We start from the raw sequence: 26,009 nt of genomic DNA on the forward strand, positions 1-26,009 counted from the left end.
TTCCTTCCAAAATACCATTCCTTAGAATGAAGGATTTTTTTTTTAAAAGAAGAGGAAGGAAAAAAAATTCAACAGTCAATCAGTACATTGAAAAAAAATCTGACAACATATGCAGTTGACTCTCCCTTTCCCCACCTCTGTAAAGGATTTGGGAGAGGTGTCTTTTTATGTCTCTTCTTTGGACTTATGCTTATTTGTTGTAATTTTGCAATATTCATTTTCTGTTGTGACTTCAGTTTGTTGTTGTAGTCATTGTGAATATTGTTTTCCTTGCTCTGCTTCACTTTGCATTGGTTCATTTAAGTGTTTCCAGGCTTCTCTATATTTATCACGTTCATTGTTTGTGGTTTTTTTTTGTTGGCTAGGCAGTGGGGTCAAGTGACTTGCCCAGGGTCACACAGCTAGTAAGTGTCAAGTCTCAGAGGCTGTATTTGAACTCGGGTCTTCCTGACTCCAGAGCCAGTGCTCCATCCACTGTGCCACCTAGCTGCCCACGTTCATTTTTTTTAAAAAATAAAACATAGTAACATTTCCTTCCACGAATGCATTACATTTTATTTAGTTGATGAGCATCTACTTTGTGGTTCTTCATTACCACAAAAAGTTATACAGATATTTTGGTGGACACTCCCCATTGCCTTTTGAGCAATTTTTAATTCCTCAGAGATTATGGCATTCTATAACTTCAGTGAATCCATCAATTCCACAAATCAAGGATGTTGATATTGAGAAGATAAAGCCTTTTAAAAATAGGGTACACTTCCTAAATGTAATCCATCTTACTCTCTTTTTCCTATTCAATTCTGGAACTATTTCATTGTCCATCTGCAATGACTGAACAGGATATAGAACGCACACATATATGTGTGTATACATACATGCATATGTATATATTTTTATATTTATATATACATATGTACACACATATATTACACACCCACACCCACAATCATATATCAGCTCTATACATTGTTGATCCAAATGCAGTTCCTAGTTTGGACGGTTGGCATTCTTTACTTATTTGTCGTTTTTTTGTGTGTACAGTTCTAACTCTTGAGTGAAAATGGATCTCATTTAGAAAGTTCCTAGCCTTGATGCCATCAGCACGGTTCCTTCTGCAAGCAGGAGTATCTAGAAGATCCCACCATCTAGAGGAGTTTGATTCAATTTGGACTTTACACTGACCTCCATAATGGTGGCAAATACCTTTGTCAAACATGTTTCTGCTTGCTTTATGGATATTAATTTGGGGATTGCTGAAAACAGTTATCTCTATTACAGTTTTAATGGAATCTTACATGATTTTAATATGTACATAGGAGACGCCTTTTGGAGTGAGAGCCATTAAGATAGCGTTTTGCTCCACAGAATCAAGTGCTTAAAAAAATCAACACAAAATAAGTACAATGGAATCTTGTATATTTTTCACTTTTCAGTCAGATGTGTTACTATAGAAATGCGATATACTTGCTTTTTGGTAGTAAAGAACTCAAAACAAAATGGATGTCCCCCAATTGGGGAATGATTGAGTAAAACATATGGATACGTGAAATAAGAAATGATGAAAGTAAAGAATTTATAGAAACATGGTAAGACTTGTATGAACTGATGTAAAATGAAATAAGCAGAACCAGGAGAATAACATACACATTGACCTCAGTAACATAAAGGAAAAGAACACCAAAAGGAAGCCAAATTCTGAGTAATTGAATTCACCAGTTTTGATCTTGGAGAACAATTGTCATTCCTTTTTTATTGTGGTAAAGTGATGAAAGACTACCTGTGTGTGCAAAATTTTGCTTATATTGTCCGGCATCCTTGTATCTGTTTTTATTTGTAATTTAATTTTTTTACTTATTATTATGAACTTGACAGACTAAAACCTTTCTCCACACAAAGAGCAGGAAAAGAGGATTGTATATGACATCCACATCTCCATCATGCACAACATAATTTATTTTTTATGTTTCAAATGTAACATGGCAGTTCCAATACTTCCCTGCTTGTCCACATTTCCCCCTTAAACATCTCTCTGCTTCCCTCTGTGTATTTTTGCTGATTCACTGGCATTCCTTTCTTTTTCTTTAATATCACTGTTAGTACCTTTCCTCTGCCTCTTCCCATGTAAGCTTCTTCCCAAAGCATCCACCTCCAAGAAAAAATAAAAACCGTAAAAACCTTCCATTGGAAAAAGACCTCTGTATTAGCCATGCAGAGTTCTACTTCATCATCAGACTGTTGGGGTCATAATTACTAATTACATTAATCAGAGTTTTTAAGACTTTGCTCGTTTTCCTCTACAATGTTGTGGTCATTGTGTAAATCATTTTTCTGGTTCTACTCCTTTCATTCTGAATCAGTTCATACAAATACTCCTGGGTTTATCATTTCTTACAGAACACTGGTGTTCCACATGTTTATGTACTATAATTTGGCCATTTCCAAATAATGTGTGCTTGCTTTATTTCCAGAACTTTGCTACAAAAAAAGTGCTACTCTAAATGTTTTTATGAATATGAAATCTTTCTATTTTTCTTTGATCTCTATGGAGTATAAACCAAAGTTGTGGTATTGCTTGTCCAAAGCATAGGCACAATTTAGTGATATTTTGGTTATAGATACAAATTGCTTTCAAGAGGAGTTGGATCACTTCATAGTTCGCAAACTGTGCATTAGTATTTCCTCTGTTTGCTTCTCTAACAATTTTCATTTTTTCCCCCCTCAGTTTTACTAGTTTTATGGGTTTCTGGGGAACTTCAAATGAACCCTTGATGCTATTAGGTAATCCTACTAAACCTCCCTTATCAACTTAGCATCCCACTTAAACTTTTCTAAATCTTTTCATCCTGCCTCAAACCTTCCTTGGCTCCTCCTGCCCTCAGCTGAGAACCTTGCCTGGTGATTCACAGAAACAATTGAGACCATTCATTCACCATGAGCTCCTTTTTTTCTCCCTTTTCTCTACTCTTCCTCACCCCCTATCGCTTAGGTGCTTTCAGGTAGTACATTCACTCTTTCCTTAACCCCATCTCACAAAATGATGTGGCCTTATTCCTTACCAAGGCTAACCTCTCTGCTTGTTCAAGGTACCCAATTCCATCCCATCTCTTCCAGCAGATTGTTCCCTCTGTCATCCCACTCTTACTTATTTTCAGTTTCTCCCTCTCTACTGGCTTATTGCTTGCTCATGTCTCCCTCCTCCTGAAAAAACCCTCACTTGAACTTTTCATCCTCACTACCATCCTATATTTCTTCTGCCCTTTGTAGCTAACCTCCTCAAAAAGGCCATCTATAATAGATGTCTCCACTTTCTCTCCTTTCACTCTCTTCTTAACACCATATGATCTGGCTTCTGACCTCATCATTCCAATGAAATTACTCTCTCCAGAGTTACCATTGATCTCTTAGTTGCTAACTCCGATGTCCTGTTGTCATTCCTCATTCTCCCTCTGTAGCCTTTGATGCTGCTGACCCCCTCTCTTCCTTAATACTCTCTTCTCTGTAGGTTTTTGAGACATCCCTTTCTTCTAGTTCTCCTCTTACTTATCTGACTTCTTCTCTGTCTCCTTTGCTGGATCCTCTTCTAGATCACACCTTCTAATGATAGATGCCCTTCAGAGTTCAGCACTGGGCTCTCTTCTCCGGTTATACCGCTTCACTTGGTGATCATTAGCTCCCATGGATTTAATTACCATCTCTATGCTAATAATTCTCAGATCTGCTTATCTTGTCCAAAACTCTGCTGGCCTCAAATTTTGCTTCTCTGGCTGCCATTCAGACATTTCAAACAGGACGTCCAGTAGACATCTGAAACTCAGCATATCCAAAACAGAACTTATTATCTTTCCCCCTAAGCTTTAATCTGTACTCCCCCCCAACAGACACACACACACACACACACACACACACACACACACACACACACCCCCCTTTCTTCCACTCATCACCTCACACCTAGGCTACTGCAATGGCTGCTGGTAGATTGGCCTGCCTCAAGTCTCTTCCCCACTTCATTCCATCCTCCATTCAGCCACCAAAGTGATTTTCCTAAAACACATGTCCTGCCATGTTACTTCCCTATTCAATGAACTCCAGTGGCTCTCCATTGTCTCCAGGTTCAAATGCACAATACTTTATTTGACATTCAAAGTCTTTCGTAACTTAGTCCATCCTGCATTTTTACGCTTTACTCCCTGCCACGTACTCTTTGATCCAGTGATACTGGTCTCTTGTTTTTTTTTTCCACAAGCAAGACACTCCATCTCTCAGCTCTGGGCATTTTCTCTGGCTGTCCCCCATGCCTAGAATGCTCTCTGTCCTCAACTCCACCTACTGGATTCCCTGGCTTCCATTAAGTCCTGATTAAATCTCATCTTTTACAGGAAGCCTGTTCCAACTCTTAATTCTAGTGCCTTTCCTTTACTAATTATTTCCTATTTTTCCTCTATATGGCTTGCTATGTATATATTTGTGTTATCTCCTCCTTTATATTGTAAGCACCTTGAGGGCAAAGATGGCCTTTTGCTTTTTTTTTGTATCCCCAGTCCTTAGCACAGAACTTGGTACATAGTAGATGCCTAATAAATATTTATTGATTGATTGAATCTTATTTTCTTTTATTATTAGTGCTTGGACTATTTTTTCACATGATTCTTGATAGTTTGCTTTTTTTTTTGAAAGTTACATGTTCATATCTTTTGACCATTTGTTTTATTGGGAACTGATTCCTTCATATATATTTTTTAACAATTCCACATATATATATGTATATATATGTTGATTATCAGACATAATAAAAAATTGGTTAAAAGTTTTTTTTTCTAAGTCAGCTGTTTCCCTTCTAATTCTCTCTGCTTTGCTTTTGTTGGCACATTTTTCAAATTGATGTCATCTCAGTTGCCTATCTTGTCTCCTGTGGTACAGGAGAGGATAGCGATCTTTTATTGGTTCAAGAACTCTTTCCTATCCATAGTTGTTCAGGATTCATCCTTTCCTTCTATATTTGATTTATGATAGTACCTTTTATATACAGGTCATGTTTCCATTTGGAGCTTATTGTTGTCTGTGTGAGCTGTTGGACTAACTGATTTCTTTTAGACTGCTTTTCAGTTTTCCCAGCAGTTTTTGTTGAATTGTGAATTCTTACCCCAGTATTTATTTTTGTAACTGTAGTCATAATTTCTACAGTAGTAGCTCCAGATATTTTGTACAAGCTTTGAATGACATTTCTTTTTCTGTTTCTTCCTTCTGAGTTTTGATCAGCTTCATTATTTTGTGTACTTTTTTTTTAGTCTCCTGCTACTTTACTGAAGTTATTGTTTCAGTTAATTTCCAGTTATGACAACTCTAGAGGGTTTTTTAAATTCGTCATCTGTAAAAACTGATACTTTTATTTCCTCTTTACCAATACTTCCTCAATTTTTTTCTTTTTCTTTTTTTGGTTGCTATAGCTAGCATTTTTAGAACTATGTCAAATAATGGAGACAATAAACATTCTTCTTTTACCCTTCTAGTGTTCCTACGTCTTTTTTTTTAATAGATATTATTTATTGTACTAAAATGGACCACTTATTTTAGTTATTTTTAGCATGAAGCTGCATGGTATCTTGTCAAAAGGCTTTTCTGCATCTATCAATTTTTATTGTTTGGGGATTAATATCATGTATTATATTTGTAGTTTTGCTAATATTAACCAAACTTACATTCATGGTACAAATCAAACCTGGTCATACTGTATGCTCGTTTTTAATATGTACCTTTTTTGCTAATTTTTATTCAATATTTTTGACATTTATTAAGGATTAATTGCTCTATAACTATATTTCTGTGCTTTCTCTCTTTGTATTTTAGGTATTAGGACCACATATGTCTCATAGGAGCAATCTGTTAGCTTTGGATTTTGGCAGTGACATTGTTTTCACTTTGGACTGTTTTTCAAGAGGTCATTGCCTGATTCTTTCTGTTTTCACTTTGGTCTCTGATTCTAAATCTAGTGAATTTTCTTTTGTTACATTTTTGTTGTCTAAGTTTTTTCTTTGGTCATGTCTTTCTGGGGATCAGGTGATTCTTAAATTCTCTTTCCTTGACTTTTTTTTGTGTTGTTTTTGTAGTAGATATTTCATATAAGAAATTTTTTTCAGTCTTTTGATTATGTTCTGGTATTTCTTATTGCTCTCTGTTTCCTCTTCCATTGTTCAGAGAATCCACTTGTATAAGATTTTCCCACCTTCTGTTCTAAGCTGTTTGTTCTTTCAATTTTTCACATAGAACTCTCATTTCATTTGCCATTTTATTTTTTTGTATCTTGATTCATATCATCAAGTAGCTCTTGTTCTTATGTCCAACCTTTTTTTTTCCCCCTGAGGCCCTTATAGTTGTTGTCAGTTTAATCTTTTTTGGGTTTGTCTCTTAGACTTCTCGACTCATTTTTTCATTGTTTGGTGTTATTCTATTTATTCAAACTTTCAGCTTCAGTTCTTGGATTGGAATTTTGTGCTTGGGCCACTTACCTGAATGCTTTTGGAATGAACTTTAATTAATAATCTTGCAAAACTTTCTGGAAACTTGTCTTTACCTCTGTTGCTTCTTCTTCTTTTTTTTTTTTGGTTAGGCAATGGGGTTAAGTGACTTGCCCAGAGTCACACAGCTAGTAAGTTGTGTGTCTGAGGCCGCATTTGAACTCAGGTACTCCTGAATTCAGGGCTGGTGCTCTATCCACTGCACCACCTAGCTGCCCCTACCTCTGCTGCTTCTTGTGAGGTGATATTGTTTATAATCTTTCACAATCCTTTGTAAGAATTTAAATTATTTTATATTCTAGTTGGATGTTTCCCTTGGCTCCCAGATCGTTCTGTTTAACCAGGGGTTCCAAGTGTTTAAAGTTAAGCTGCTTTCTAAATTCTTTTGGCTCCTTTATTGTGTAAAGTATGGGACAGATTCTCAGTTAAGAGGGTGAGGGATGAGTGTTTAGGGAGATTTGAGGGGATAAAGGTTTCAAGCAATCTTTTTGGGGAGTAAGAGTATCATTTAGGGAGGCATAAAAGGATTGTCTTGTTTCAATGAGGGTCCAGTTGATGTGGTAGATGTAGTCAGTTCATTTTACCATGTGCAAAGGTGCAGAAAAAGTGGATAGTGTTTTTTAAAAATCACAAGCTGCAATAAGATGGAGTTGGTGAGGGGCAGTAAGGGATTTGGAAGTTGAGGAAAATGTGGAATTGAACCAGTTAACTGTAGGGTAGGTATTGGGAACGGATGAAAGTGAATTAGAAGCAAAGGTTACTAAGGAGCTGAAATATTTTTATGACGATGAAGAATAGGAGAGGTAAGACATGTGTAAAGATGGGATAATAGGTTGTGGTAAGAAAGTAGAATGTCAAGTTTTTAGATCATGAAAATGATCAAGTCAAAGTGATTGCCATTAAAAATTATTATTATTAGCTGCTAGGTGTGATTAAGGTCATAAATTTCCTTGGTGATTTCTTTATATCAATTCTTATTTAGATAATGTAATTTTTGAAAAGATTGTTGTATTCCTAGGTGTGGTCAGAAAAATAGTGTGGCTTACCATATAATGAGAGGGAGGAATCATAGATGGACAGCCTGATTGTTCTACAGGTCCCCAGGAAATACTAAAAGACCTAAGAGACTTAGAAGGCCTTTAGCTTATTAGATAGATTCTCTACAGAGGTTTTATTATGGGAGCATATGAGCAAAATTCTCATGATGTGGATGTGGATCAGTACTGGTGGAAGGAGTGCTAATGAGATGATTGATCCATTGAAGTACAGGCATACCTCATTTTATTGTTTTTTTTTGTTTGTTTTGTTTTATTGTACTTCACAGATATCGAGGGTTTTTTTTTTTTTTAACGCATGGAAGGTTTTTGGCAACCCTGAATTTAACAGGTCTACTGGCTCCATTTTTCCAACAGCATGTGCTCACATCATGTTTGTGTCATATTTTGATAATTCTCACAAAATTTCAAGTTTTTTCATTATTATTATTATAATATCTGTTTTGGTGATCTGTGGTTAGTGATTTTTGATGTTACTGTTGTAATTATTTTGGGCACCATGAATTGCACTTAATTGATAAATATTATGTGTGTTCTGACTGTTCCACTGACTTACCATTCCCCAGTCTGTCTCCTTGTCCTTAGGCATCCCTATTCTGAGACACAACAATATTGGTGGATAAGACATAAACTTAGTTGAAAAAGCAGCAGCGGCATTTGAGAGGATTGACTTCAATTTTGAAAGAAGTTCCTCTGTGGGTAAAATGTGGAAGAGTCAATTAATGTGGCCAACTTCACTGTCATCTTACTTTAAGAAATTTTCACAGTCACCCCAGCCTTCAGAAACTACCACTCTGATCAATCAGCAGCCATCATTTTTGAGGCAAGACCTTCCATCAGCAAAAAGATTATGACCTGCTGAAGGTATAGATGATGGTTAGCATTTGTTAGCAATAAAGTATTTTTAAATTAAGGTATATACATTTTTTTAGACATAATACTATTGCACACTTAATAGGCTACAGTATAGTGTAAACATAACTTTTATATGCACTATGAAACAAAAAAAATTCTGTGACTTTATTTGTGATATTCACTTTATTTCAATGATCTGGAACTGAACCTGCAGTATCTTTAAGGTATGCCTATATGATAGTTAAGGGAAAAAAATGAAGTATGCCATGGGCATAGGGAGTAGAGAGTCCTGGTTCTGCTACTAATTGGTAGTAGATTATAGTAATTGACCTTGAACACCTAAACTTCATTACACTTCAGTTTCTTCATCTGTTAAATGAGAAGGTGTTATCTAAGCATCTGTGATTCTCTTCATACTCAAGCCAGAAAACCAGCAAGATTTAGAAGGGAGAAAGATCCTTTCTGGTAGCATAAAAGGATCAAGCAAGCAGGGCAGTTGCCCTGGGCATAGGATTGAAACATGGAGCGCAGAACTTCATCTAAGGCTGGTGCATTAATAATGCCTCTGGTATCAATGTCTGTGTTAGTGTATTTGTGTTTTATTCTTCCTGGAAAAGATGGAATTTGAAGCAGAGGGAATCATTCCTGTTGTTCCCTTCCTGTGCTTGCTCTGGCTCTGTCTGTATTCCTATTACTTTTGCTAGGCCAGGCCCCAGTTTTCCATTTAGTTATGGCAGGGAAGATTTGACTTAGAAAAACCCTGCTTTCAGGAAGCAGAAAGGTAGCATGGGAGGTGGCAGACCCAGATGGTCAGATTTGCAACCTGCTGACCTCCTGCTCAGTTAACATGTGGTACTAAGATCCTAACCTTGGTTTTTCACTTGTCTTATTGGTTTCTCAGTCATTACAGTGAGGTTTGAAATTAATACAGTTAATGCAAATTAAAACTACAAAATGTGGGAGAAGCCAGAGTTGGAATAGTGTCAGTAAGGCTGGGGAGCTCAACATCCTCACAGCTGGGAAGCTATAGGGATAGCAGCAGCAACATCTGCTACTGTTTCTTTGTTAAATCCCTCTGTGCCTGGCTTCTTGATTCTTGAAAAGGGGGTGGAGGTTGGGTGGAGGACGGGTGGAGGAGAGACTCTTGACATCTGGTAGTGTTCCAGAGGCAACCAAGTCCCTTAATCCCTTCCAGTTCCTCTAGAGAAACAGCAGCAGGGACTGGAGACTTCCGCAAAGAATTGGTGGCTGCTGTAGCTACTTCTGTAATGTCTGATTCCAGGTGATGCCAATTTTAAGCCTTACAAAAAAACCAGATGCTGTTGTGTGGATAGAATGATATAGGAAGGAGAAGCATTATGATCATCGGTTTCACTTTTATGCTTCATGCTCAGTAAAGGGAGAGGGACAACGCATTGTTTCTGAAAGTCAGGACAGTTTTCCCTTTCATGTGGACTCTACTGCAGTTTCATAAATATCAAGCAATCGTCTTTATCCCTCTCTGTGTATATTTTCTTATTGGCAAAGTGTTTATTGGTCCCAAAAAGCTATTCCAATACTTTAAACCTTCTGACACATTTTTCTTTTTTGTCCTTTGCATAAAAAGCATTGGCATTCCGAGGAAATGGACAAGCTGATGGATTTCTTTAGGCATTGCGCTTTAGTGGAATGAGCCCTGGATTTGGCATCAGAGGAGCTGGGTTCAAATCCTAGCTCTTCTACTTATTAACTTTAAATATTTAGACTTTTAGATCCTCTTGGCCTTGGTGTCCTAATCTGTAAAATGACTAGATTGTATTGTAGTTGATCTTAAAGTTCCCTTCCATTTCTGAATATCATAAGCTTATGATTAAAATTATCCTAGTTAGTTGGGATAGCTGGCATTTTATTATGGGGGTCTCTAAGGCATTATTAAATCATATTATGACTGTAGAAGCACCACATGGGAAGAGTTTATTTTTCATCCTTTGTTTTGTGAGTAGAGCTTTCCAGAACTGTGATATACCTCTGCAGAAAGTGCTCTTGGGCGAGGAGGAGAGAGGCAGACTTTTGGCCCTGTCCAGCTTTGTAGGAGGGAACTCTGCATGAGATCCTTAATCCTGGCCCTGCTGTTTCCCATACTTAATACTCTCCCTTTTTTTTTAGTGTGAGGTGTCTTCATTTGTCCTCTAAACATTGAAGTGGGCTGAGCTTTAGAACAACAATGAAAGGAAAATGGCTTGATGTTCCTTTCTACTTTAATTTTCTTTTAGGAACTTTTAGGTTCTGAATCACATTCAAGTCTTTCTGGTTTTCTTTTCTCCTTTTTTCCAGAGTAGGGAAATTAGGATACCAAAGTGACTTGAGATCATACCGTATGAGGATTGGTTCAAGGAACTAGGCATATTTACCTAGGAGAAGAGAACACTTGGGGTGTTGGATGAGACATGATAGCTCATGTTCGAGTATTTGATGAGCTGTTATTTGGAGAAGAGATTAGACTTGTCCTGCTTGGCCCAAGGATCTGCTCTGTGCTGGGTGCTGGGAATATAGACTGCAGATGTGAGACAGACTTGGTTCTCAAGATCACATTTTTCTGGGGATTGAGTAGAAATTGTAGAGAGGCATATTTAGGTTTGATCTAAAGAAATATTAACAATTAGAGCCATCCAGTCAATCAGCGAGCATTTATTAAGGGCTTACTCTGTGACATGCACTGTGTGAAGGAGCTTCCATTGTAACGGGAGGGACCACCATACATAATTCATTACTTCAAGATAATTACCAAGTAGACAAATAGTAAATAGTCTTAGAGGTGAAGGCCCTACCAGCTTGGGGTTTGGAAGTGGGCCTGGGAAAAGCCTCCTTGAGTACTTGATATTTTAGTTAAATCTTAGAGTAAGCCAGGGATTTGAAGAATCAGTCATGAGGGATGGGCAGGGCTAAGCCCTGGAGATGTGAGATGGAGTGTCATGTATGGGAAACATCTCCTTCTATTCAAACTCCCTTGAAAGTACCCTCCCATCTACTCTTTATGTATCAAGTATGTACCAATTTGTTTAAATTTTGTATTTCTTTTAGAACACAAACTCCTGTAGGGCAAGGAACTGTTTTTACATTTTATTGTATCACTTGGTGTAGTGCTTGGCATGTCATAAGTACTTGATAAATGCTTGTTGATTGATTAAAAGTTGGCTAATATGGGGGTCCGTTAGGTGGCGCAATGGATAGAACACTGGCCCTGGAGTCAGGAGGACCTGAATTCATATCTGGCCCAAGACACATAACACTCACTAGCTGTGTGACCCTGGGCAAGTCACTTAACCCTGATTGCCTCACCCCCCCCCAAAAAAAAAGGTTGGCTAATATGGATAGACCATAGGATACATAGAAGGGAGTAAAGTGTTAAGATTAGGAAGATAGGAAGGGGCCGGAACTTTAGTGAAGAACGTTAATCACCAAACAGAAATTTATTTTTGATCCTAGAGGAAATAGAGAGTCATTGGGATTTATCAAGTAGTAAGACCTACACTTAAAGAAGTTACAGGATTTGGCAACTGATTGGATATGTGGGATGATCAAGAAAGAAGAATTGAGAGGCAGCTAGGTGGCACAGTGGATAGAGCACCGGCCCTGAAGTCAAGAGGATCTGAGTTCAAATATAGACTCAGACCAAACACTTGACACTGACTAGCTGTGTGACCCTGGGCAAGTCACTTAACCCCAATTGCCTAAAAATTAAAAAAAAAAAAGGAGTTGAGGATAGCACTAGGTAACTGGAAGGTTGTTGTTGCTCTTGAGAATCATAGGGAAATTTGAAAGAGAGGGTGACTTTTTAGGGAAAGATGATGACTTCTGCTTTGGGTACGTTGAATTTGAGAGGAATTTTAGACATTTCAGATGAGGTGTCCTATAGGCAATTGGTGATGTGGGATTAGAGCTCAGGAGAGAGACCAGGGCTGGATAATTAATTATGTAGCTATTTGATCCTTACAACAACTCTGGGAGGTAGGAACTATTATTATCTTCATTTTGCGGATGAAGAAACTGAAGCAGTAGGAGGCAAAGTGGCTTACGTGGGCTCACACAGCTAGGGAGTTAGTGGGCATGATGTGGATCAAGATCCAGCCAAGGAGTCTAAGAAGTGGTCAGCCAGGTAGGAGGAGAACCAGGAGAAAGCAGCTCCACCAGTAGAGATGAGAGGTCGAGAACCACTCCATCAAGTGTTTGTTAAGTGTCTACTATATTCCAGGCATATCTGAGGGCACAGATATAGTTAATGAAGCAGTCCTTCCTGCCAGCAACTTACATTCTAAGGGAGGAGAGGTCAGAATGAGAACTGAGAAAATACATGAGATTTGGCAATTAGGCCGTCTTGGTAAGTTTAGAGAGAGTGGTTTTCGTTATGATGAGGTTGGAAGCAATGCATATTTCCATTGGACTGTAAACAATGACTTCAAATATTGTGATTTTGAGTACTTGACCACTTCATAAGATTCATTATTCCTACTAATTGGGACCTAGCTGTATAGATTGGGTAGAATGGAGGAGTAGGTCATAGGAGCTGAGTAGATTGAGAAATTTCAAAGTTAAGATACTTGATGGAACATTTAACATGTATGTTATATTTGCCTAGAATGAGGGCAGGCATTAGGGTGGAGTAGACAGCTGTGAGCCAAGAACTGAACTCATTAAGAAAGGAAGGAGAATGTCCTTTGGATTGGCAGGTATCAGTTAGCATCTGGATAGGGAGATACAGACATTTGGATTTCATAAGAGGGGAGGTTGCTGAGTGATGGAGGTAGAGAGAGAGTCTGGAGGTAACAATGGGAAACAAGAAATATTACAACTCTACCACCATGGCCAAAGGTAGAATGGGCTACTTCAGATTTGTGGTCCACTCTTCTTCTTCTTTTTTTTTTAAGGTAATTGGAGTTAAGTGACTTGCCTAGGGTCACACAGCTAGTAAGTGTCAAGTATTTCGTCTGAGGCTGGATTTGAACTCAGGTCCTCCTGACCCCGGGGCCAGTGCTCTATCTACTGTGCCACCTAGCTGCCCCTGTTGTGGTCCGCTCTTGATACTTATTTGGCTCACAGATAGTATGGATTATGAGAATGTCATCTTTGGGGAAAAGGGGATAGTAAAATGTCAAAAGAGTAAGCTCATGTAAAGAAGTATTGATGAATTGGTAAAAATAGTATCTACTCTTTTTTTAAGCTTAGGGAATGATGAAGACAAATAGGTGATATTATTTAAAATTCAACATAGTTTGACAGTATCTAATGTGTATGGTATGTAATTACATTAGTTTTTTGTGCTAAATGGTTTCTTGCTACTCAGCTGATACACCCCCTGCCACCCTACTTTACCAATAAAACAGAGGCCACAGTTGTGAGCGCTTTCTTTCTCCTTAATCTGTATTTCAGAATGCCTTGACATCATCCTCACTTTTCTTTCACTCCTTTATTCTAGTCTTTGGCAAAAAGATGGTCCTTGTCAAGGACAGGCCCTTTACTTGTGCCTTTGATACCATTTTCCTCTATCACCTTTGGGAGCTTACCCCTCCAATTATATTTTTTCCTTTTTGGTCTCCATTCTTCCTCCACTGGCTCCTTCCCTTTTACCAACAAACTTTCCCAGGTATCACCACTCTTTTAAAAAACCTTCGTTTGACCCCACATCTCTTCAGTGTCTTATATCTCACCTTCCTTTCATGGTCAGACTTTTAGAAAAAGAGTTGTTTCTACTTCCTTTCCTTCCATCTACTTTTCAGTTTTTGCATTTAGGCTCCTGACTTTACATTCAACTGAAACTTGCCTTTCAGAGGTTACCAATGATTTCTTAACTGCTAACTCTGATGCCCTTTTCTTAGTCTTCATCCTTTTTGAACTTTGCAGCATTTTGACTATTGACAGCCCCCTCTTGAATATTCTTACTTTCCCGGATTTTTGGGTCACTGTTCTATCTTGTTCTTCTGCCTGAATGGACACTCCCCCCATCCCCCAATTTATGTCCTGTTCTCAAACTGTGGTGCTTCTTCTCTGTGTATATTCTCTTGATAATCTCGTCAGATCCTGTATCCAGGTCTCATTTCACTCTTTAGTCCAGCATCTCCAACTCAGTGTGTCCAAAACAGAACTCATTCTCTTCTCCCTTTAAACATGCTGTCCTCCAAATTTCCCTTTTTCTCTTGAGGGCACCACCATTCAGCCACTGGAGTTTGCAGCCTGAGTATTGGCCTTATTTCTTCACTCTTCTCAAACTCATAGCTAATCTATTCAATCTCTTCCACCTCCAAAAAATGTCTTGAATTTGTCTCCTCTTTAACCACTCAACTGTACTATTGCAATAGCCTTCTGATTAGCTTCCAGTCTTTCCAACCCATTCTTCACTTGGCATTTAGAGCCCCTTACAGTTTGACCCCAAGCTGACTTACTTGTTGTCTCTCAGTCTTGGAATTCCATCTCTTCCTTCCTCCAAGATTCTGCACAGATCTCGCTTGCCTAGAATGCCCTCCTTTCCCTCCACATCTCAGTATCCCTAGTTCCCTTTAAGGCTTATCTCAGGTGCCACCGCCTATGGGGAGCCATTCTTTGGTTAGAGCTAATTAATGGTGGAAGGATACCTTTTAATACTAAATCTAGTACTCTTTACATTGCAGAGCTGTTATTTATTATAAACTTAATAACCATTAACAAAGACAGACACGTAGATTAAAGATGGAGGTTTTCTGTACAGCCCTTAACAAATAACAAAGAAAGACCAAATGTGTTCGTAGGTATCAGAAAAATGTTTGCTCTGTGCCCCTTTCCAACTTTATCTAAAGTTCCTCTGCGTTTGACCCTCTTTACGTTATGTTTATATAGTTATGGTCTATGTGTGTATCATGCTGCTGCTCCTGCTGGTCTTGTTTGGCATATAAAGCACTTGTGAGGAGGGCTTATTTCATTCTTTGTATACCAAGTACTTAGCACTGTGGGTGCATAATAAAATGCTTGTCATTTGACTAATTTTGTATCATTATGTAGGTAATTTCTGATTTCCTTGCATAGGCTTCATATCTATAATTTTTTTGTGGCACTATAATATTTTATTAAATTAATATGCCATAGTTGATTTAGGTACTCTCCAGTCCTTATAAACATATAGATTGTTTCCATTTTTTTGGTATTACAAGTAAAGCAGTTATGAATATTTATACAAATGTTACTTTTTTGGGATACATTTAGGATATAGCCCTAGCAATGTGATGCTTAAGATATAGCTCTTGCAGTGAATTTCCATATTTTGCTCCAAAATTTGTTTACCCTTTCATAGTTCTAACAATGGTGTGGGTACCTGTTTCTGCACATTTGCCAACTTTTTTTTTCTATTTTCTCTCAGAGTTTTGAAAGGTAATAGCTATAAAATTGCTTTATTTATATGTTCTATACATAATCTGCATGATTTGGTATTATATAGAAAACCAAGTTTTTCCAATAGTGGGATTTATATTGGATATTGGATTTAGATATTCGTTAATTATTGATGCAGAGAAATTTCAGAAGCAAAATGAAGAAATTGTGATAACAAGTATAGATTATTCTTTCTAGAAATTTGGAAGTGAAGAGGTAGAAAAAGTGAAGATGGTAGGTTGAAGGTGGGAATAGCAGGTCTGGGGGATAATTTTGGGTTTATTTTTGTGTTTTGGAGGTAATGGAAAGCTTAGTATGTTTCTAGTTAGGGAAGGAGTTGGAAATGAGAAAGGACATAGAGCAGCTAATGGGATATATTATTCATTCATATTTAATTTTTGAGCTATAACTTAGAGGCCAATATGACTAATAAGGGGAAATTGAACATTTTTGAATCCTGTTTTGTTCATGGACTTGAAGCATATTGTGTCTTACAGTAGTAGCTTACAGCTTTCCAATTGTTTACAGCATTGGTAATTCTAGCTATGGGTCTAAGCAGTGTGAAGAGAGGAAAGCTCTTTAAGACATACCTTTATTGACACCCCCTCCCCAACCCCAGGATATTTTGCTTCAAAAAGCTGCTATTACGAGTCTTTTAATGTTTGTTTCAAAGTAGAAAAAGTAATATTTTGATGAGGAAGCATTTCCTTGATTCTTTTTGTTAAATGTCGGTGAGCATGTTAGGGTAGGAAGGAAGAAAACATTGGGAATATTTTAGATAGGAAACTGAATGAACAGAGAAGAGAGTATCATTTAGGGAAGAGGAATGTTCCCAGTAGCATATTAGAATAGAATCAAAAGGACCTGGTTGCCCTCCAACACATGTTCCTTGAAAAGTCATTTTTGTTTAAGACCAAAATTGAAGGACATTGTTTTGATTAAAGATCATGAAGTTACTAAATCCAGATGATTTACTTTTGTCACTTGTGAGATTAGAAGAGCACTACAAAAGACATGAATAGAAAGTGGAAAGGCAGTTTAAATAGGACAAGCATACCAACATCATTTAAAAGTAGTAGTTGAGAGCCATGTACTACTCCCTTCTTGTTCTAAAGAGTGGTAGGATGGGAGATGGGGAAGGAGAGAGGACTGAAGGATCACTAGAGGTTTTGCCCAAGGTCACATCAATGATTACATTTGTCATACTAGAATCTTGGCTTCTTGACTTTTAGGCCACTTTCTGATATTATATCATCAAGGGATCATTCTCAGTAAAAAGGAGTATGATCTTTAAAGTGAATGGAGGGGAGGTGGTCCTCTATCTAAGAGCAAAAATTAATCAGGTTGCTATGATAGTTTGAGATTATATGCCATATCAATAAATATAGTGATTATGGTCATTCCAATTCATGTGATAATAATTCAATCATAGAATACAATGATTGGAATGGCTATGATTTTGGTTATGATAGATTGTTCAGGTCATCTCCTAGATTATAATCTTCATGCAGGCAGGAACCATGTCTTTAATCTCCCTAGGACCTAACTTACTGCTTTGCATTGTGGTAGATAACTTATATGTCTGTTACATGAAACCTCTGATTTTGAGGCCTTATGGTAATGCATATGAGGAAATTCAGTACTTTGTCCCATGAAAGCTTTGTAGACCTGATGAAGAGCTCTTTACTATTTCAGAGGAACCTGCTGTAAAGTCATAGCAATAAGCAAAACAACCAGGGATAACTGCAAAGGCTAAATCAAACCCACCTCCACCCCCCCTTTCCCCAGCTGCTGGTGCCTTCCCCACACCCTTACCTCAGATCTGTTTTGTGTATACACATAGATATGTACATGTTTGTCTCTCCTGATAGAATGTATGTATGTTCCTTGAGTTCAGGGGCTGTGTCACCACTTAACACAATGTGTGGAATGTGCACACATAATAAATACTTCATCAATTTCATCGGGTTTGTTTCCTTATTTATGAAATGAGGGGTTTGGATTAGATGATCTCTTAGGTGCCTCTCAGCTCTAAATTCTATGAATCTGTGTCTGCTGATATTCCCCAAGTTACCAACTTGGTGGTTACTAACTGATAGTGGCTAGTAATAGCTTTTCTACCTATCTAGATTTTAAAAAAAATTCTTATGCCTCTATTTTGCCAATGGAATATGTTTTGTGCAGTAATTTTTGACTTCTAACACACCCACTTTTGTGTATTAATTGTCTTTGAAAATAGCAGCTATGACAGTAATATCTGTTTATGGTAAATTATTATCCATATGCAAATTTCAAGTTCTTTGCCTTAAAAGAACAAAAAAACCCCCTAAAACATAGTAGTTTTTGGTAGATTCTGGTCATCTGGTCATTAAAAAGTTGAGTTAATTTTATTTTGGCCTTTCATTTTTAACTCTGTGCAGTGAGATGAATGTGTTCAGAAGAAATATAACCTTCCTAATCAATATTATTTGCCAATACTACATATTCTTTGTTTCTACTGTCTTGAATTTTGTTTTTTAGGTTTTCATGTTTTTGCAGGTTGAAAATTGATTCAAATTAGGACTTTTATGCATTATTGTGGAATTTAATTTCACACATTATAGATTTTGAAATTTATTGTAATCTCAGCTGAGAACTATTGTTCCGAGTCGCAATGTAATACAGTCTGCTGGTTGAATCTAATTAAGGTGTCGTATCACTTGCATGCAGTATGTTTCCTTGCCTAGAATGTGCTCAAATTCCTCACTTGGGAATAACACTTCACTCAATGCTTCCTGGTTTGATTGAAAACCCACCAAAACTTGACATCCTGTATGGAAGTCTGGTTTGAGGCAGACTTATTTTGTTTATCTTCTGCATTTTTAACCTAAAAGCTCAACTGCAATTTGTAGCATGACTACTAATAAATTAGATTGAGTAGTAATCTTATTAATTTCACCTATATTCATGTACCATAACTGTTCAGAGACGAGCATTGATACACTGCGGTTCTAGGCACTCAAATATTAGCAAAGTCTTTAAATGACTCGTTTAATGAAAGTAAAGTAAGATAGCTTAAGAGTATAGTTGCTTTCTAACAACTCTGAATTACAATTTAAAATAAAATGAACATGTTGGTTTCTGTAAGATATTTAAAAATTATAAAATATACTTAGTCTAATACTAATACTAATGGGGAAGATTATATACCCCTCAGAGAGTCCCACACCTTTTTCAGTGATATAAAATGAACAATTACACTCCTAATGTAGACTTCCCTGTATTTAATGTGTTTGCTGTGCTTGTTCAGTTTAAACTGGAAGTTAGGGCCACAGCTTTAGCATGTGTTTAGTTTTAGGCTATGCCTTGTGTTTCAGCAAAACTGGGGTTCTGTGAGTGAAGACCCTAATGTCTAAGCTGCCTGTAGCTAAGAATGCCAGAGGAGCTGGAGGTGTGGTTGCAGTTCAGGGTTTTCCATGTAATAGCCATGGCCTTACTTCATGTTATGGGTTGAATTTTCTAGATGCCAGCTATCAGGTCTCCCAACACTTTTATTGAATAGCAGCTGACTTGGAAGCTAGGAAGACCTGGGTTCTAGTCCTGTCTTTGCCACATACTGGGTATGTGAGGATAGCTAAGTCTTTTAACTTCTTTCTGCTCTAGGCATCTCTTGGGTCTAAGAAAGCCGCCATTGTAGCGTATGCTTGTTCTTGGGCCATCTGCGTTAAGTCTAGCACTTCCATGATGAGCGCTCCTGGGAGCTCAAAGCAGGCCAGAACTTCTTTGTTGGTCAACAGTGGGATCCTATCCTGAGTATCTGCTGCACTTCCAGCTTGGGAGATAGAGAGGGTGACCTGTTCTCTCCCTTCTCCCTAAAAAAAATATTGCAGAAAAGGTACAGCCCTGCATTGATAGAAAGAGTTTCCTCTCTTGGGACCTCCCTGTAGCAATGAAATCATAGGTATAGTCTGTCCCTCTCCTACTGCTGTGGACTAGTGATCGCCCAGTACCAAACTTAGTCAAAATTAAAAAGGACATGGCAAGTGAAGAAAGCACCACTTGATTCAAGGTGTGAGGCTGTTGTGTAGAGTCCAGTTTACTTTGGATGTGAATAGGGAGAGACTAGAAGCGGAGATTTAAGTAAGGTGCTATTACAGAAATCTATGGAAGAGGTGATGGGGGCCTGAACTAAGTGAGTGGCCCTGTGAGGAGAAGGAAGGAGACATATAGGAGAGATGTGGAGGTAGAAATGACAAGACTTGGACATATGAGGTGAGAGAGTGTGAGGAATTAAAGATGACACTGGCCTTGTGACCATGGAAGAAATGGGAAGAAGATGATGTCCTTGACAGAAATAAGGAAATTTAGAACAGGAGGAAAGATAATGTACTAAGATTTTCGCTCTTGTTACAACCTACCTATTCCTGCTTATCCTGTGTGACTCATTCTGTCCAACCCCAAACAAAAAGGGGCGGGGATCTTACAGGTCACTGCCCTCACAGCCCAGAGCCTATCTTTGGAGTTGTCAACAAACATTTTTTATGACTTGACTTCTGAGGGCCACCTGTCATAGCCATGAAGAGACCTGATGGGCCGGGTGGAGATAATGTAGGGAGGTGATCAGAATTTTCCATTGTCACCAGCACCGCTGTAGGTGTCTGGGTACTAGTTAGGTTCTGAGGGACCAACCTGTAGTTCAGAACGGTGGAAGCTGAGAAATGGGGGGGGGTGTTGGGTAAAAAGAATAGTTGTGGTTTCTTTGAAAACAAGCCGCATGATTGACTGGCTATATGAAAGTAAGTTGTAACCTATCTTCTCATCCTCTCAATTAGTTGGTCACCACTCCTGGAGGTGAGGCCTTGATCTCCAAGAGCCTGGTGCCTCCACTCTGGTTGCTACCACTTTTTTGCAAAACTTTGATAATTTCGCAGATGATGCAGATCAGCTATTAGTGCTAAAAAAGCAATAGGCTTTTATCTCAAGTGCATTTTAACTTAACAAAAAGTGTCTAACTTGAAACACCCAGATGCATCATAGTCACTTGAGACGAGAATATAACTGGATGTGTGCCCTGTATTTTCTGGTTGTAATATGCTGTTGGTATCTTACATGCTTCAACAGGAGCTAGGGACCCTATTGCTCACTTTTGGGTAACACCTGAGTCTATCAGGAGGTTTTTTTCTTGGAGCAACTCCAAGCTGGGACAGTAGTTTAAGAGAGAAACAAACCCTTCTGGAGTCAAATCTTCAATTTGACCTGGGCTGTGAATCCAGTCTTAGTGGTACTTGGCCAGCTCAGGGCATCTAGGTCTCAGATGAAATGATCTTCATGTCACCTCAGGAGGAAGAAGAGATTAATGACTGAGGAAGAGGTGGCCCTTCTGATGTGGCCCAGCTTGTGTCAGGGACTTGCCATTTCTCCCATCTGGAGTTCCATTCAAGGAGGCTGCTCTTTTATGTGGAGGGCCAGATATTTTATAGGGATGGTCTTGATCAGGTGTGTCTGATTATTTTCCTACCCCTTGTTACAGGTGGAGAGATGCTAATTAGATTACATAAGGAAGTTTCCAGCATGCAAGTTTCTGGGTATTGGGGGGTTCCAGAAAAAAGGGGCAGGTTGTGTAGATACAAGGAAGGAGGAAGGGACATGTCTAGCATAGAGACAGCTTGATGCAAGAAAGATAAGACCAAAAAACCTACATACAGCTAAACTAGACTATGATATTTGAACCCAGACTGTTTTCCTGCCTCAGCACTTGGCGCACATTATTTCTTTTTCTTGGAATAGTCACCATTCACACCAACTCTCCCACCAGTTTCCGTCTTTTAAAATCCTACCCATCCTTCAAGGTCCAGTTCAGATGTGACTGTTTTCATGAATCCTTTCTGACTTCATTTCCCTCTTTCAAAATAGATGTAATCTTCTCCCTGAAACTTAGACTCTGCCTCATGTTATATCTGTTTGTGGGCTTGTCCTACTTGCCCTTCCCTACATCTACATTTTAGGTCCTTGGTGGAACTCTCTTATCTAGCTTTGCAAAAATTGATCCTCTCCCTCCCAGTACTAGAGCTGGTACATAGGTGCTCAGTGATTACTGATTGATTTTGATCGATTAGTAATATCCCATCATTACCTGGAAAGAAGGCTGGGGTTGGTTACAGGCAGGAATTCTACAGTGCAGCAGATATCCACTAGAGGGTCACATGGAGTTGCTTGTTTATTTGTGCTCAGAACAGCTCTAGGTTTCCCCACCATTCTGTGTTTGAGCTGTACAATTCAGAAAAAATGTTGGTACCCTCAATATACATATGTCATAGGAATGCTGTGGTCATGAGTGACTCCGTCTTGGACGTTTAATAAGTTTGCTCATCATTCAAAGCTCCTAAGTGTGCAAATAATTTGATTTTGTAGATCTGATAACCAGAAATGCTCCTTAGAAGCATATGGTTCTCATATCTATACAATCAAGTTGCTTACATACTTAGGGGTAAGCATATTCATTAGAAATTCAAGATGGACTCACAATATGTGTTACAGCACTGGATCCTTATTTCTTTTATTGTGCTAGGCTCTCTACCTTCCTCTGTTTTTACCACCGTATGCTTGAGATCTTAATGATTTTTTTCATCCACCCCCTACCCTACTCTTTAACATGCTTCTCCTCCTCCTTGCTCCTTTCCCCTCCCTCTCCCTCAATGGAACATGGGATTAGAAGATCTGGGTTCAGGTTCCTTCTTTCCTATTTATTCTTAGTGTGCCCATGGGCAAATCACTTACCCTCCATGAACCTCTCCTTCCTCATCTACAAAAGGGCAGTAATAATACATTATTTATTCTATAAGAGTGTTGTGAGAAAAGTGGTTGGCAAAATGTAGAGTCCTATATAAATGCCAGCAGCTATTATTGTTGTTGGGACTACTTTGCTGAAAGTGTGGTGCCCCTGCTGCTCTGAGACAAATTAATATTAATAATATATAGGAGTAGTATTTCTCCTTCACAGTCAAGATCACCATATTCATTAAATTTTAGTTAAACCTGGTTTTTATTGACAAGCATATCTCTCATATTTATGGATCTTGGTAGCTCCCTGTCCCATCCCTGTGGATCTTCCCTGAATCCATCCCTGTGGATTGTTATAGTTTGCCTGCTTGCTTACCTTATCTCAGTTCTGTTTTGTGTCTTCCTAACCCTGGAACCATAGATGACCGGGACAATATGAGTCACAGAAATGATTAGCCTAGGTCCCCAGACCCAGAGCTCTTCTGGGTGATCTACCAGAATTAGATCTGGGGTTAGATTGAGTCTCTAAACATACATACATGTTCTTCCAATCATATTGATAGATGATTAAATGGCATCTGATATGTTTTGGAGTAGTCAACTCTGCAAGCAACCACACAGTGGCAGTTTACTATGGGAGAAATTTTTTATTAGCTCCTTAGAAGTTGGGAGGGGAGTTGGATAGATAATATATCCTATTCTTGTCCACAATTTAATGTTGTATTATAATGAAACGAGCATGGCATATTGGATAGAGAGCTGACTTCAGAACTGGTGAGACCTGGGCTCAGGTTCCAGCTCCCAGAGATCCCTACTGGTTATGTGACTGTAGGTAAGTCACTTAACATCTCAGTGCTCTGGGCAACGCCCTGTGACTGTAAGTTGCCCAGAAGGCGCTGACCTGCCCTTTGTTCAAGAAACTTACAGAGAACTCTCTGCACTTCTGAAATCAGAGGTCTACTGTGTAGACCTGTACTACAGTGAATTAATGTTTTGTCCATCCTTTCTTGAATGGCAGACTCCAAATTCTGATTTTAACTTGTAGCCAGAATGTTTTAGTGTAATAGAATACACACACACACACACACACACACACACACACACACACACTCCTGTATCTATCTATCTATCTATCTATCTATCTATCTATCTATCTATCTATCTATCTATCTATCTATCTATCTATCATACCTGTATCTTATCTATAATAAGTCTCATCCATTCTCAAAAGGGAGAGATGGATTCTAGGAAGTTACGTTCAGGAGTTTTCTTGTGTCACAACATGCCCCTGTAGTCAGCATGCATGCAGATAATTATGTTCTGCTTTGTGGATTAGCCACTATTATTTTAAAATTCTGGCTTATTTTTCTCTGCCATCAAGTTTACTTCTAAGCCATTTTTTTCTCACTATTAATTGATGTGTATTACAGATTTACAAATTTAAAAAAAAGTAATACTGAAATTTATAATTTAATGTAAAAATCATGTGATACATTACAAAGCCAAATAAACCTAATCTTTTCACTGTCAGTGCTCTACCGCTCCTTTCTTCTATTAGTATAATTTGAGGATTGACTCTGAAGTATACTGTAAATATTCCTATTCCTTAAAGTAAAAAATTGCTTCCCAACTAGAAAACAGTATGGCAGAAACTAGGTATAGACCCACATCTCACACCATATACCAAGATAAGGTCAAAATTGGTATATGATTTATACTTAAAGGGTGATACCATGAGCACATTAGGAGAGCATGGAATAGTTTACCTCTCAAATCTATGGATAAGGAAAGGATTTAGAACCAAACAAGGTATAGAGAGCATTATGAAATGTAAAATAGATAATTTTGATTATATAAAATTAGAGAAATGCAAATTAAAACAACTCTGAGGTACCGCTTCACACCCATCAGATTGGTTAATATGATAAAAAAAGAAAATAATAAATGTTTGAAGGGTTGTGGGAAAACTGGGACACTAATGTACTGTTGGTGGAGTTGTGAATGGATCCATCCATTCTGGAGAGCAATTTTGAACTATGTCCAAAGGGCTATAAAGCCATGTATATCCTTTGATCAAGCAATACAAAAGAGCAGGGGAGGGAAGGACCTATTTGTACAAAACTATTTATAGCAGCTCTTTTTGTGGTGGCTAGGAATTGGAAATTGAGGGTATGCTCATCAACTGGGTATGATTGAACAAATTGTGGTATATGATTGGGATGGAATATTACTGTGCTGTAAGAAATGATGAGCAGGATATTTTCAGAAAAACCTGGAAAGACTTATGTGAACTCAGGCAAAGTGAAGTGAACAGAACCAGGAGAACATTATATGCAGTAACAACAATATTGCATGATGAACAGCTATGAATAACAGCCATTCTCAGCAATACAATGATCTATGACAATCCCGAAAGACTCATGATGAAACATACTATCTGCCTTCAGAGAATATTCTCTGAATAAAGACTGAAGCATACTATTTTTCACTTTCTTTCTTTCATTCTTTTGTTTGTTTGAGTCTTCTTCTACAAAATGACTAATATGGAAATGTTTTACATAATTGTACATGCATAACCTATATCGAATTGCTTGCAGTCTCAGGGAGAAGGGAGGGAAGAAAGGGAAAGAGGAAAGAATAGAATTTGGAACTCAAAACTTAAAAAAAAGTATTAAAAATTGTTTTAACATGTAATTGGGGAAAATAAGATATTATTTTAGAAAATTGCTTCACCCATGTTTCTGTTAACTTTTACCACATCAATATATTATTGATCAGGAAACCTGTCAAGAATAATTTAATCTAACCTACTTTAACTCTTTTTTCTTTAGCGAGGAAAATATGATATTCCAAAATGGTTGTCTCCTGGCAGTATTCTACTTCTTCAACAAATGCTGCAGGTAAAATTTACTTTTAAGTAATTTTTGTCTAGTGAAATCACTACTTTCTGCTTTTCTGAAAATTTTTCAAGTTGTATTAAGTCTTTTCCTTGATTAGAACTTAAAAGGACCAACACTTTTCTCCCTTACCTCCAAATAATGACTCCTTCCTTATTTCTACTATATCATCCTTCATTAAAAACAAAAAACTTCATTGGATTCCTTCATTGAATTAAATTACATATGCTAGGTTTTTGAGGGCTCTGTCATATGTACTACCTGTATCTATACTTTAAAAAAATCTCTGGTTCTTTTTTCTACTTTCTAATTGACCCAAGCACTCTTTTCTCTCTCATAGCCTTATATTTGTCTATTTGGCATATGGCATGAAATGGAGGGAATAGTTTAATGTAATAAAGAGAAACTTGGTCTGGAAGAAGGGAGACCTAGGTTCTCACCTCCTTCCTGCCATTGACTACCTTAGTCAAGTCATTTAACATCTCTTGCACCTTCTCACATATGCAGTGGAGATGATAATCTTTAAGGGTTGTTGTGAGAATTCAATTAAA

The 26,009-nt window shown here is 37.9% G+C and overlaps 1 protein-coding gene across 1 annotated transcript in view; it reads left to right on the forward strand.

Moving 5' to 3' along the window:
* Positions 1–26,009, forward strand: part of MELK (maternal embryonic leucine zipper kinase) — an 86,064-nt gene that overhangs the window by 31,022 nt on the left and 29,033 nt on the right. Inside the window, exon 9 of the mRNA XM_021004634.2 lies at positions 25,393–25,461. Within this exon, the coding sequence (XP_020860293.1) occupies positions 25,393–25,461 (69 nt within the window). The remainder of the gene's footprint in view (positions 1–25,392; positions 25,462–26,009) is intronic.

The sequence above is a fragment of the Phascolarctos cinereus genome, unplaced genomic scaffold (assembly GCF_003287225.1).
Source record: "Phascolarctos cinereus isolate Bilbo 61053 unplaced genomic scaffold, phaCin_HiC Scaffold_4;HRSCAF=312, whole genome shotgun sequence".
Lineage (NCBI taxonomy): Eukaryota > Metazoa > Chordata > Mammalia > Diprotodontia > Phascolarctidae > Phascolarctos > Phascolarctos cinereus.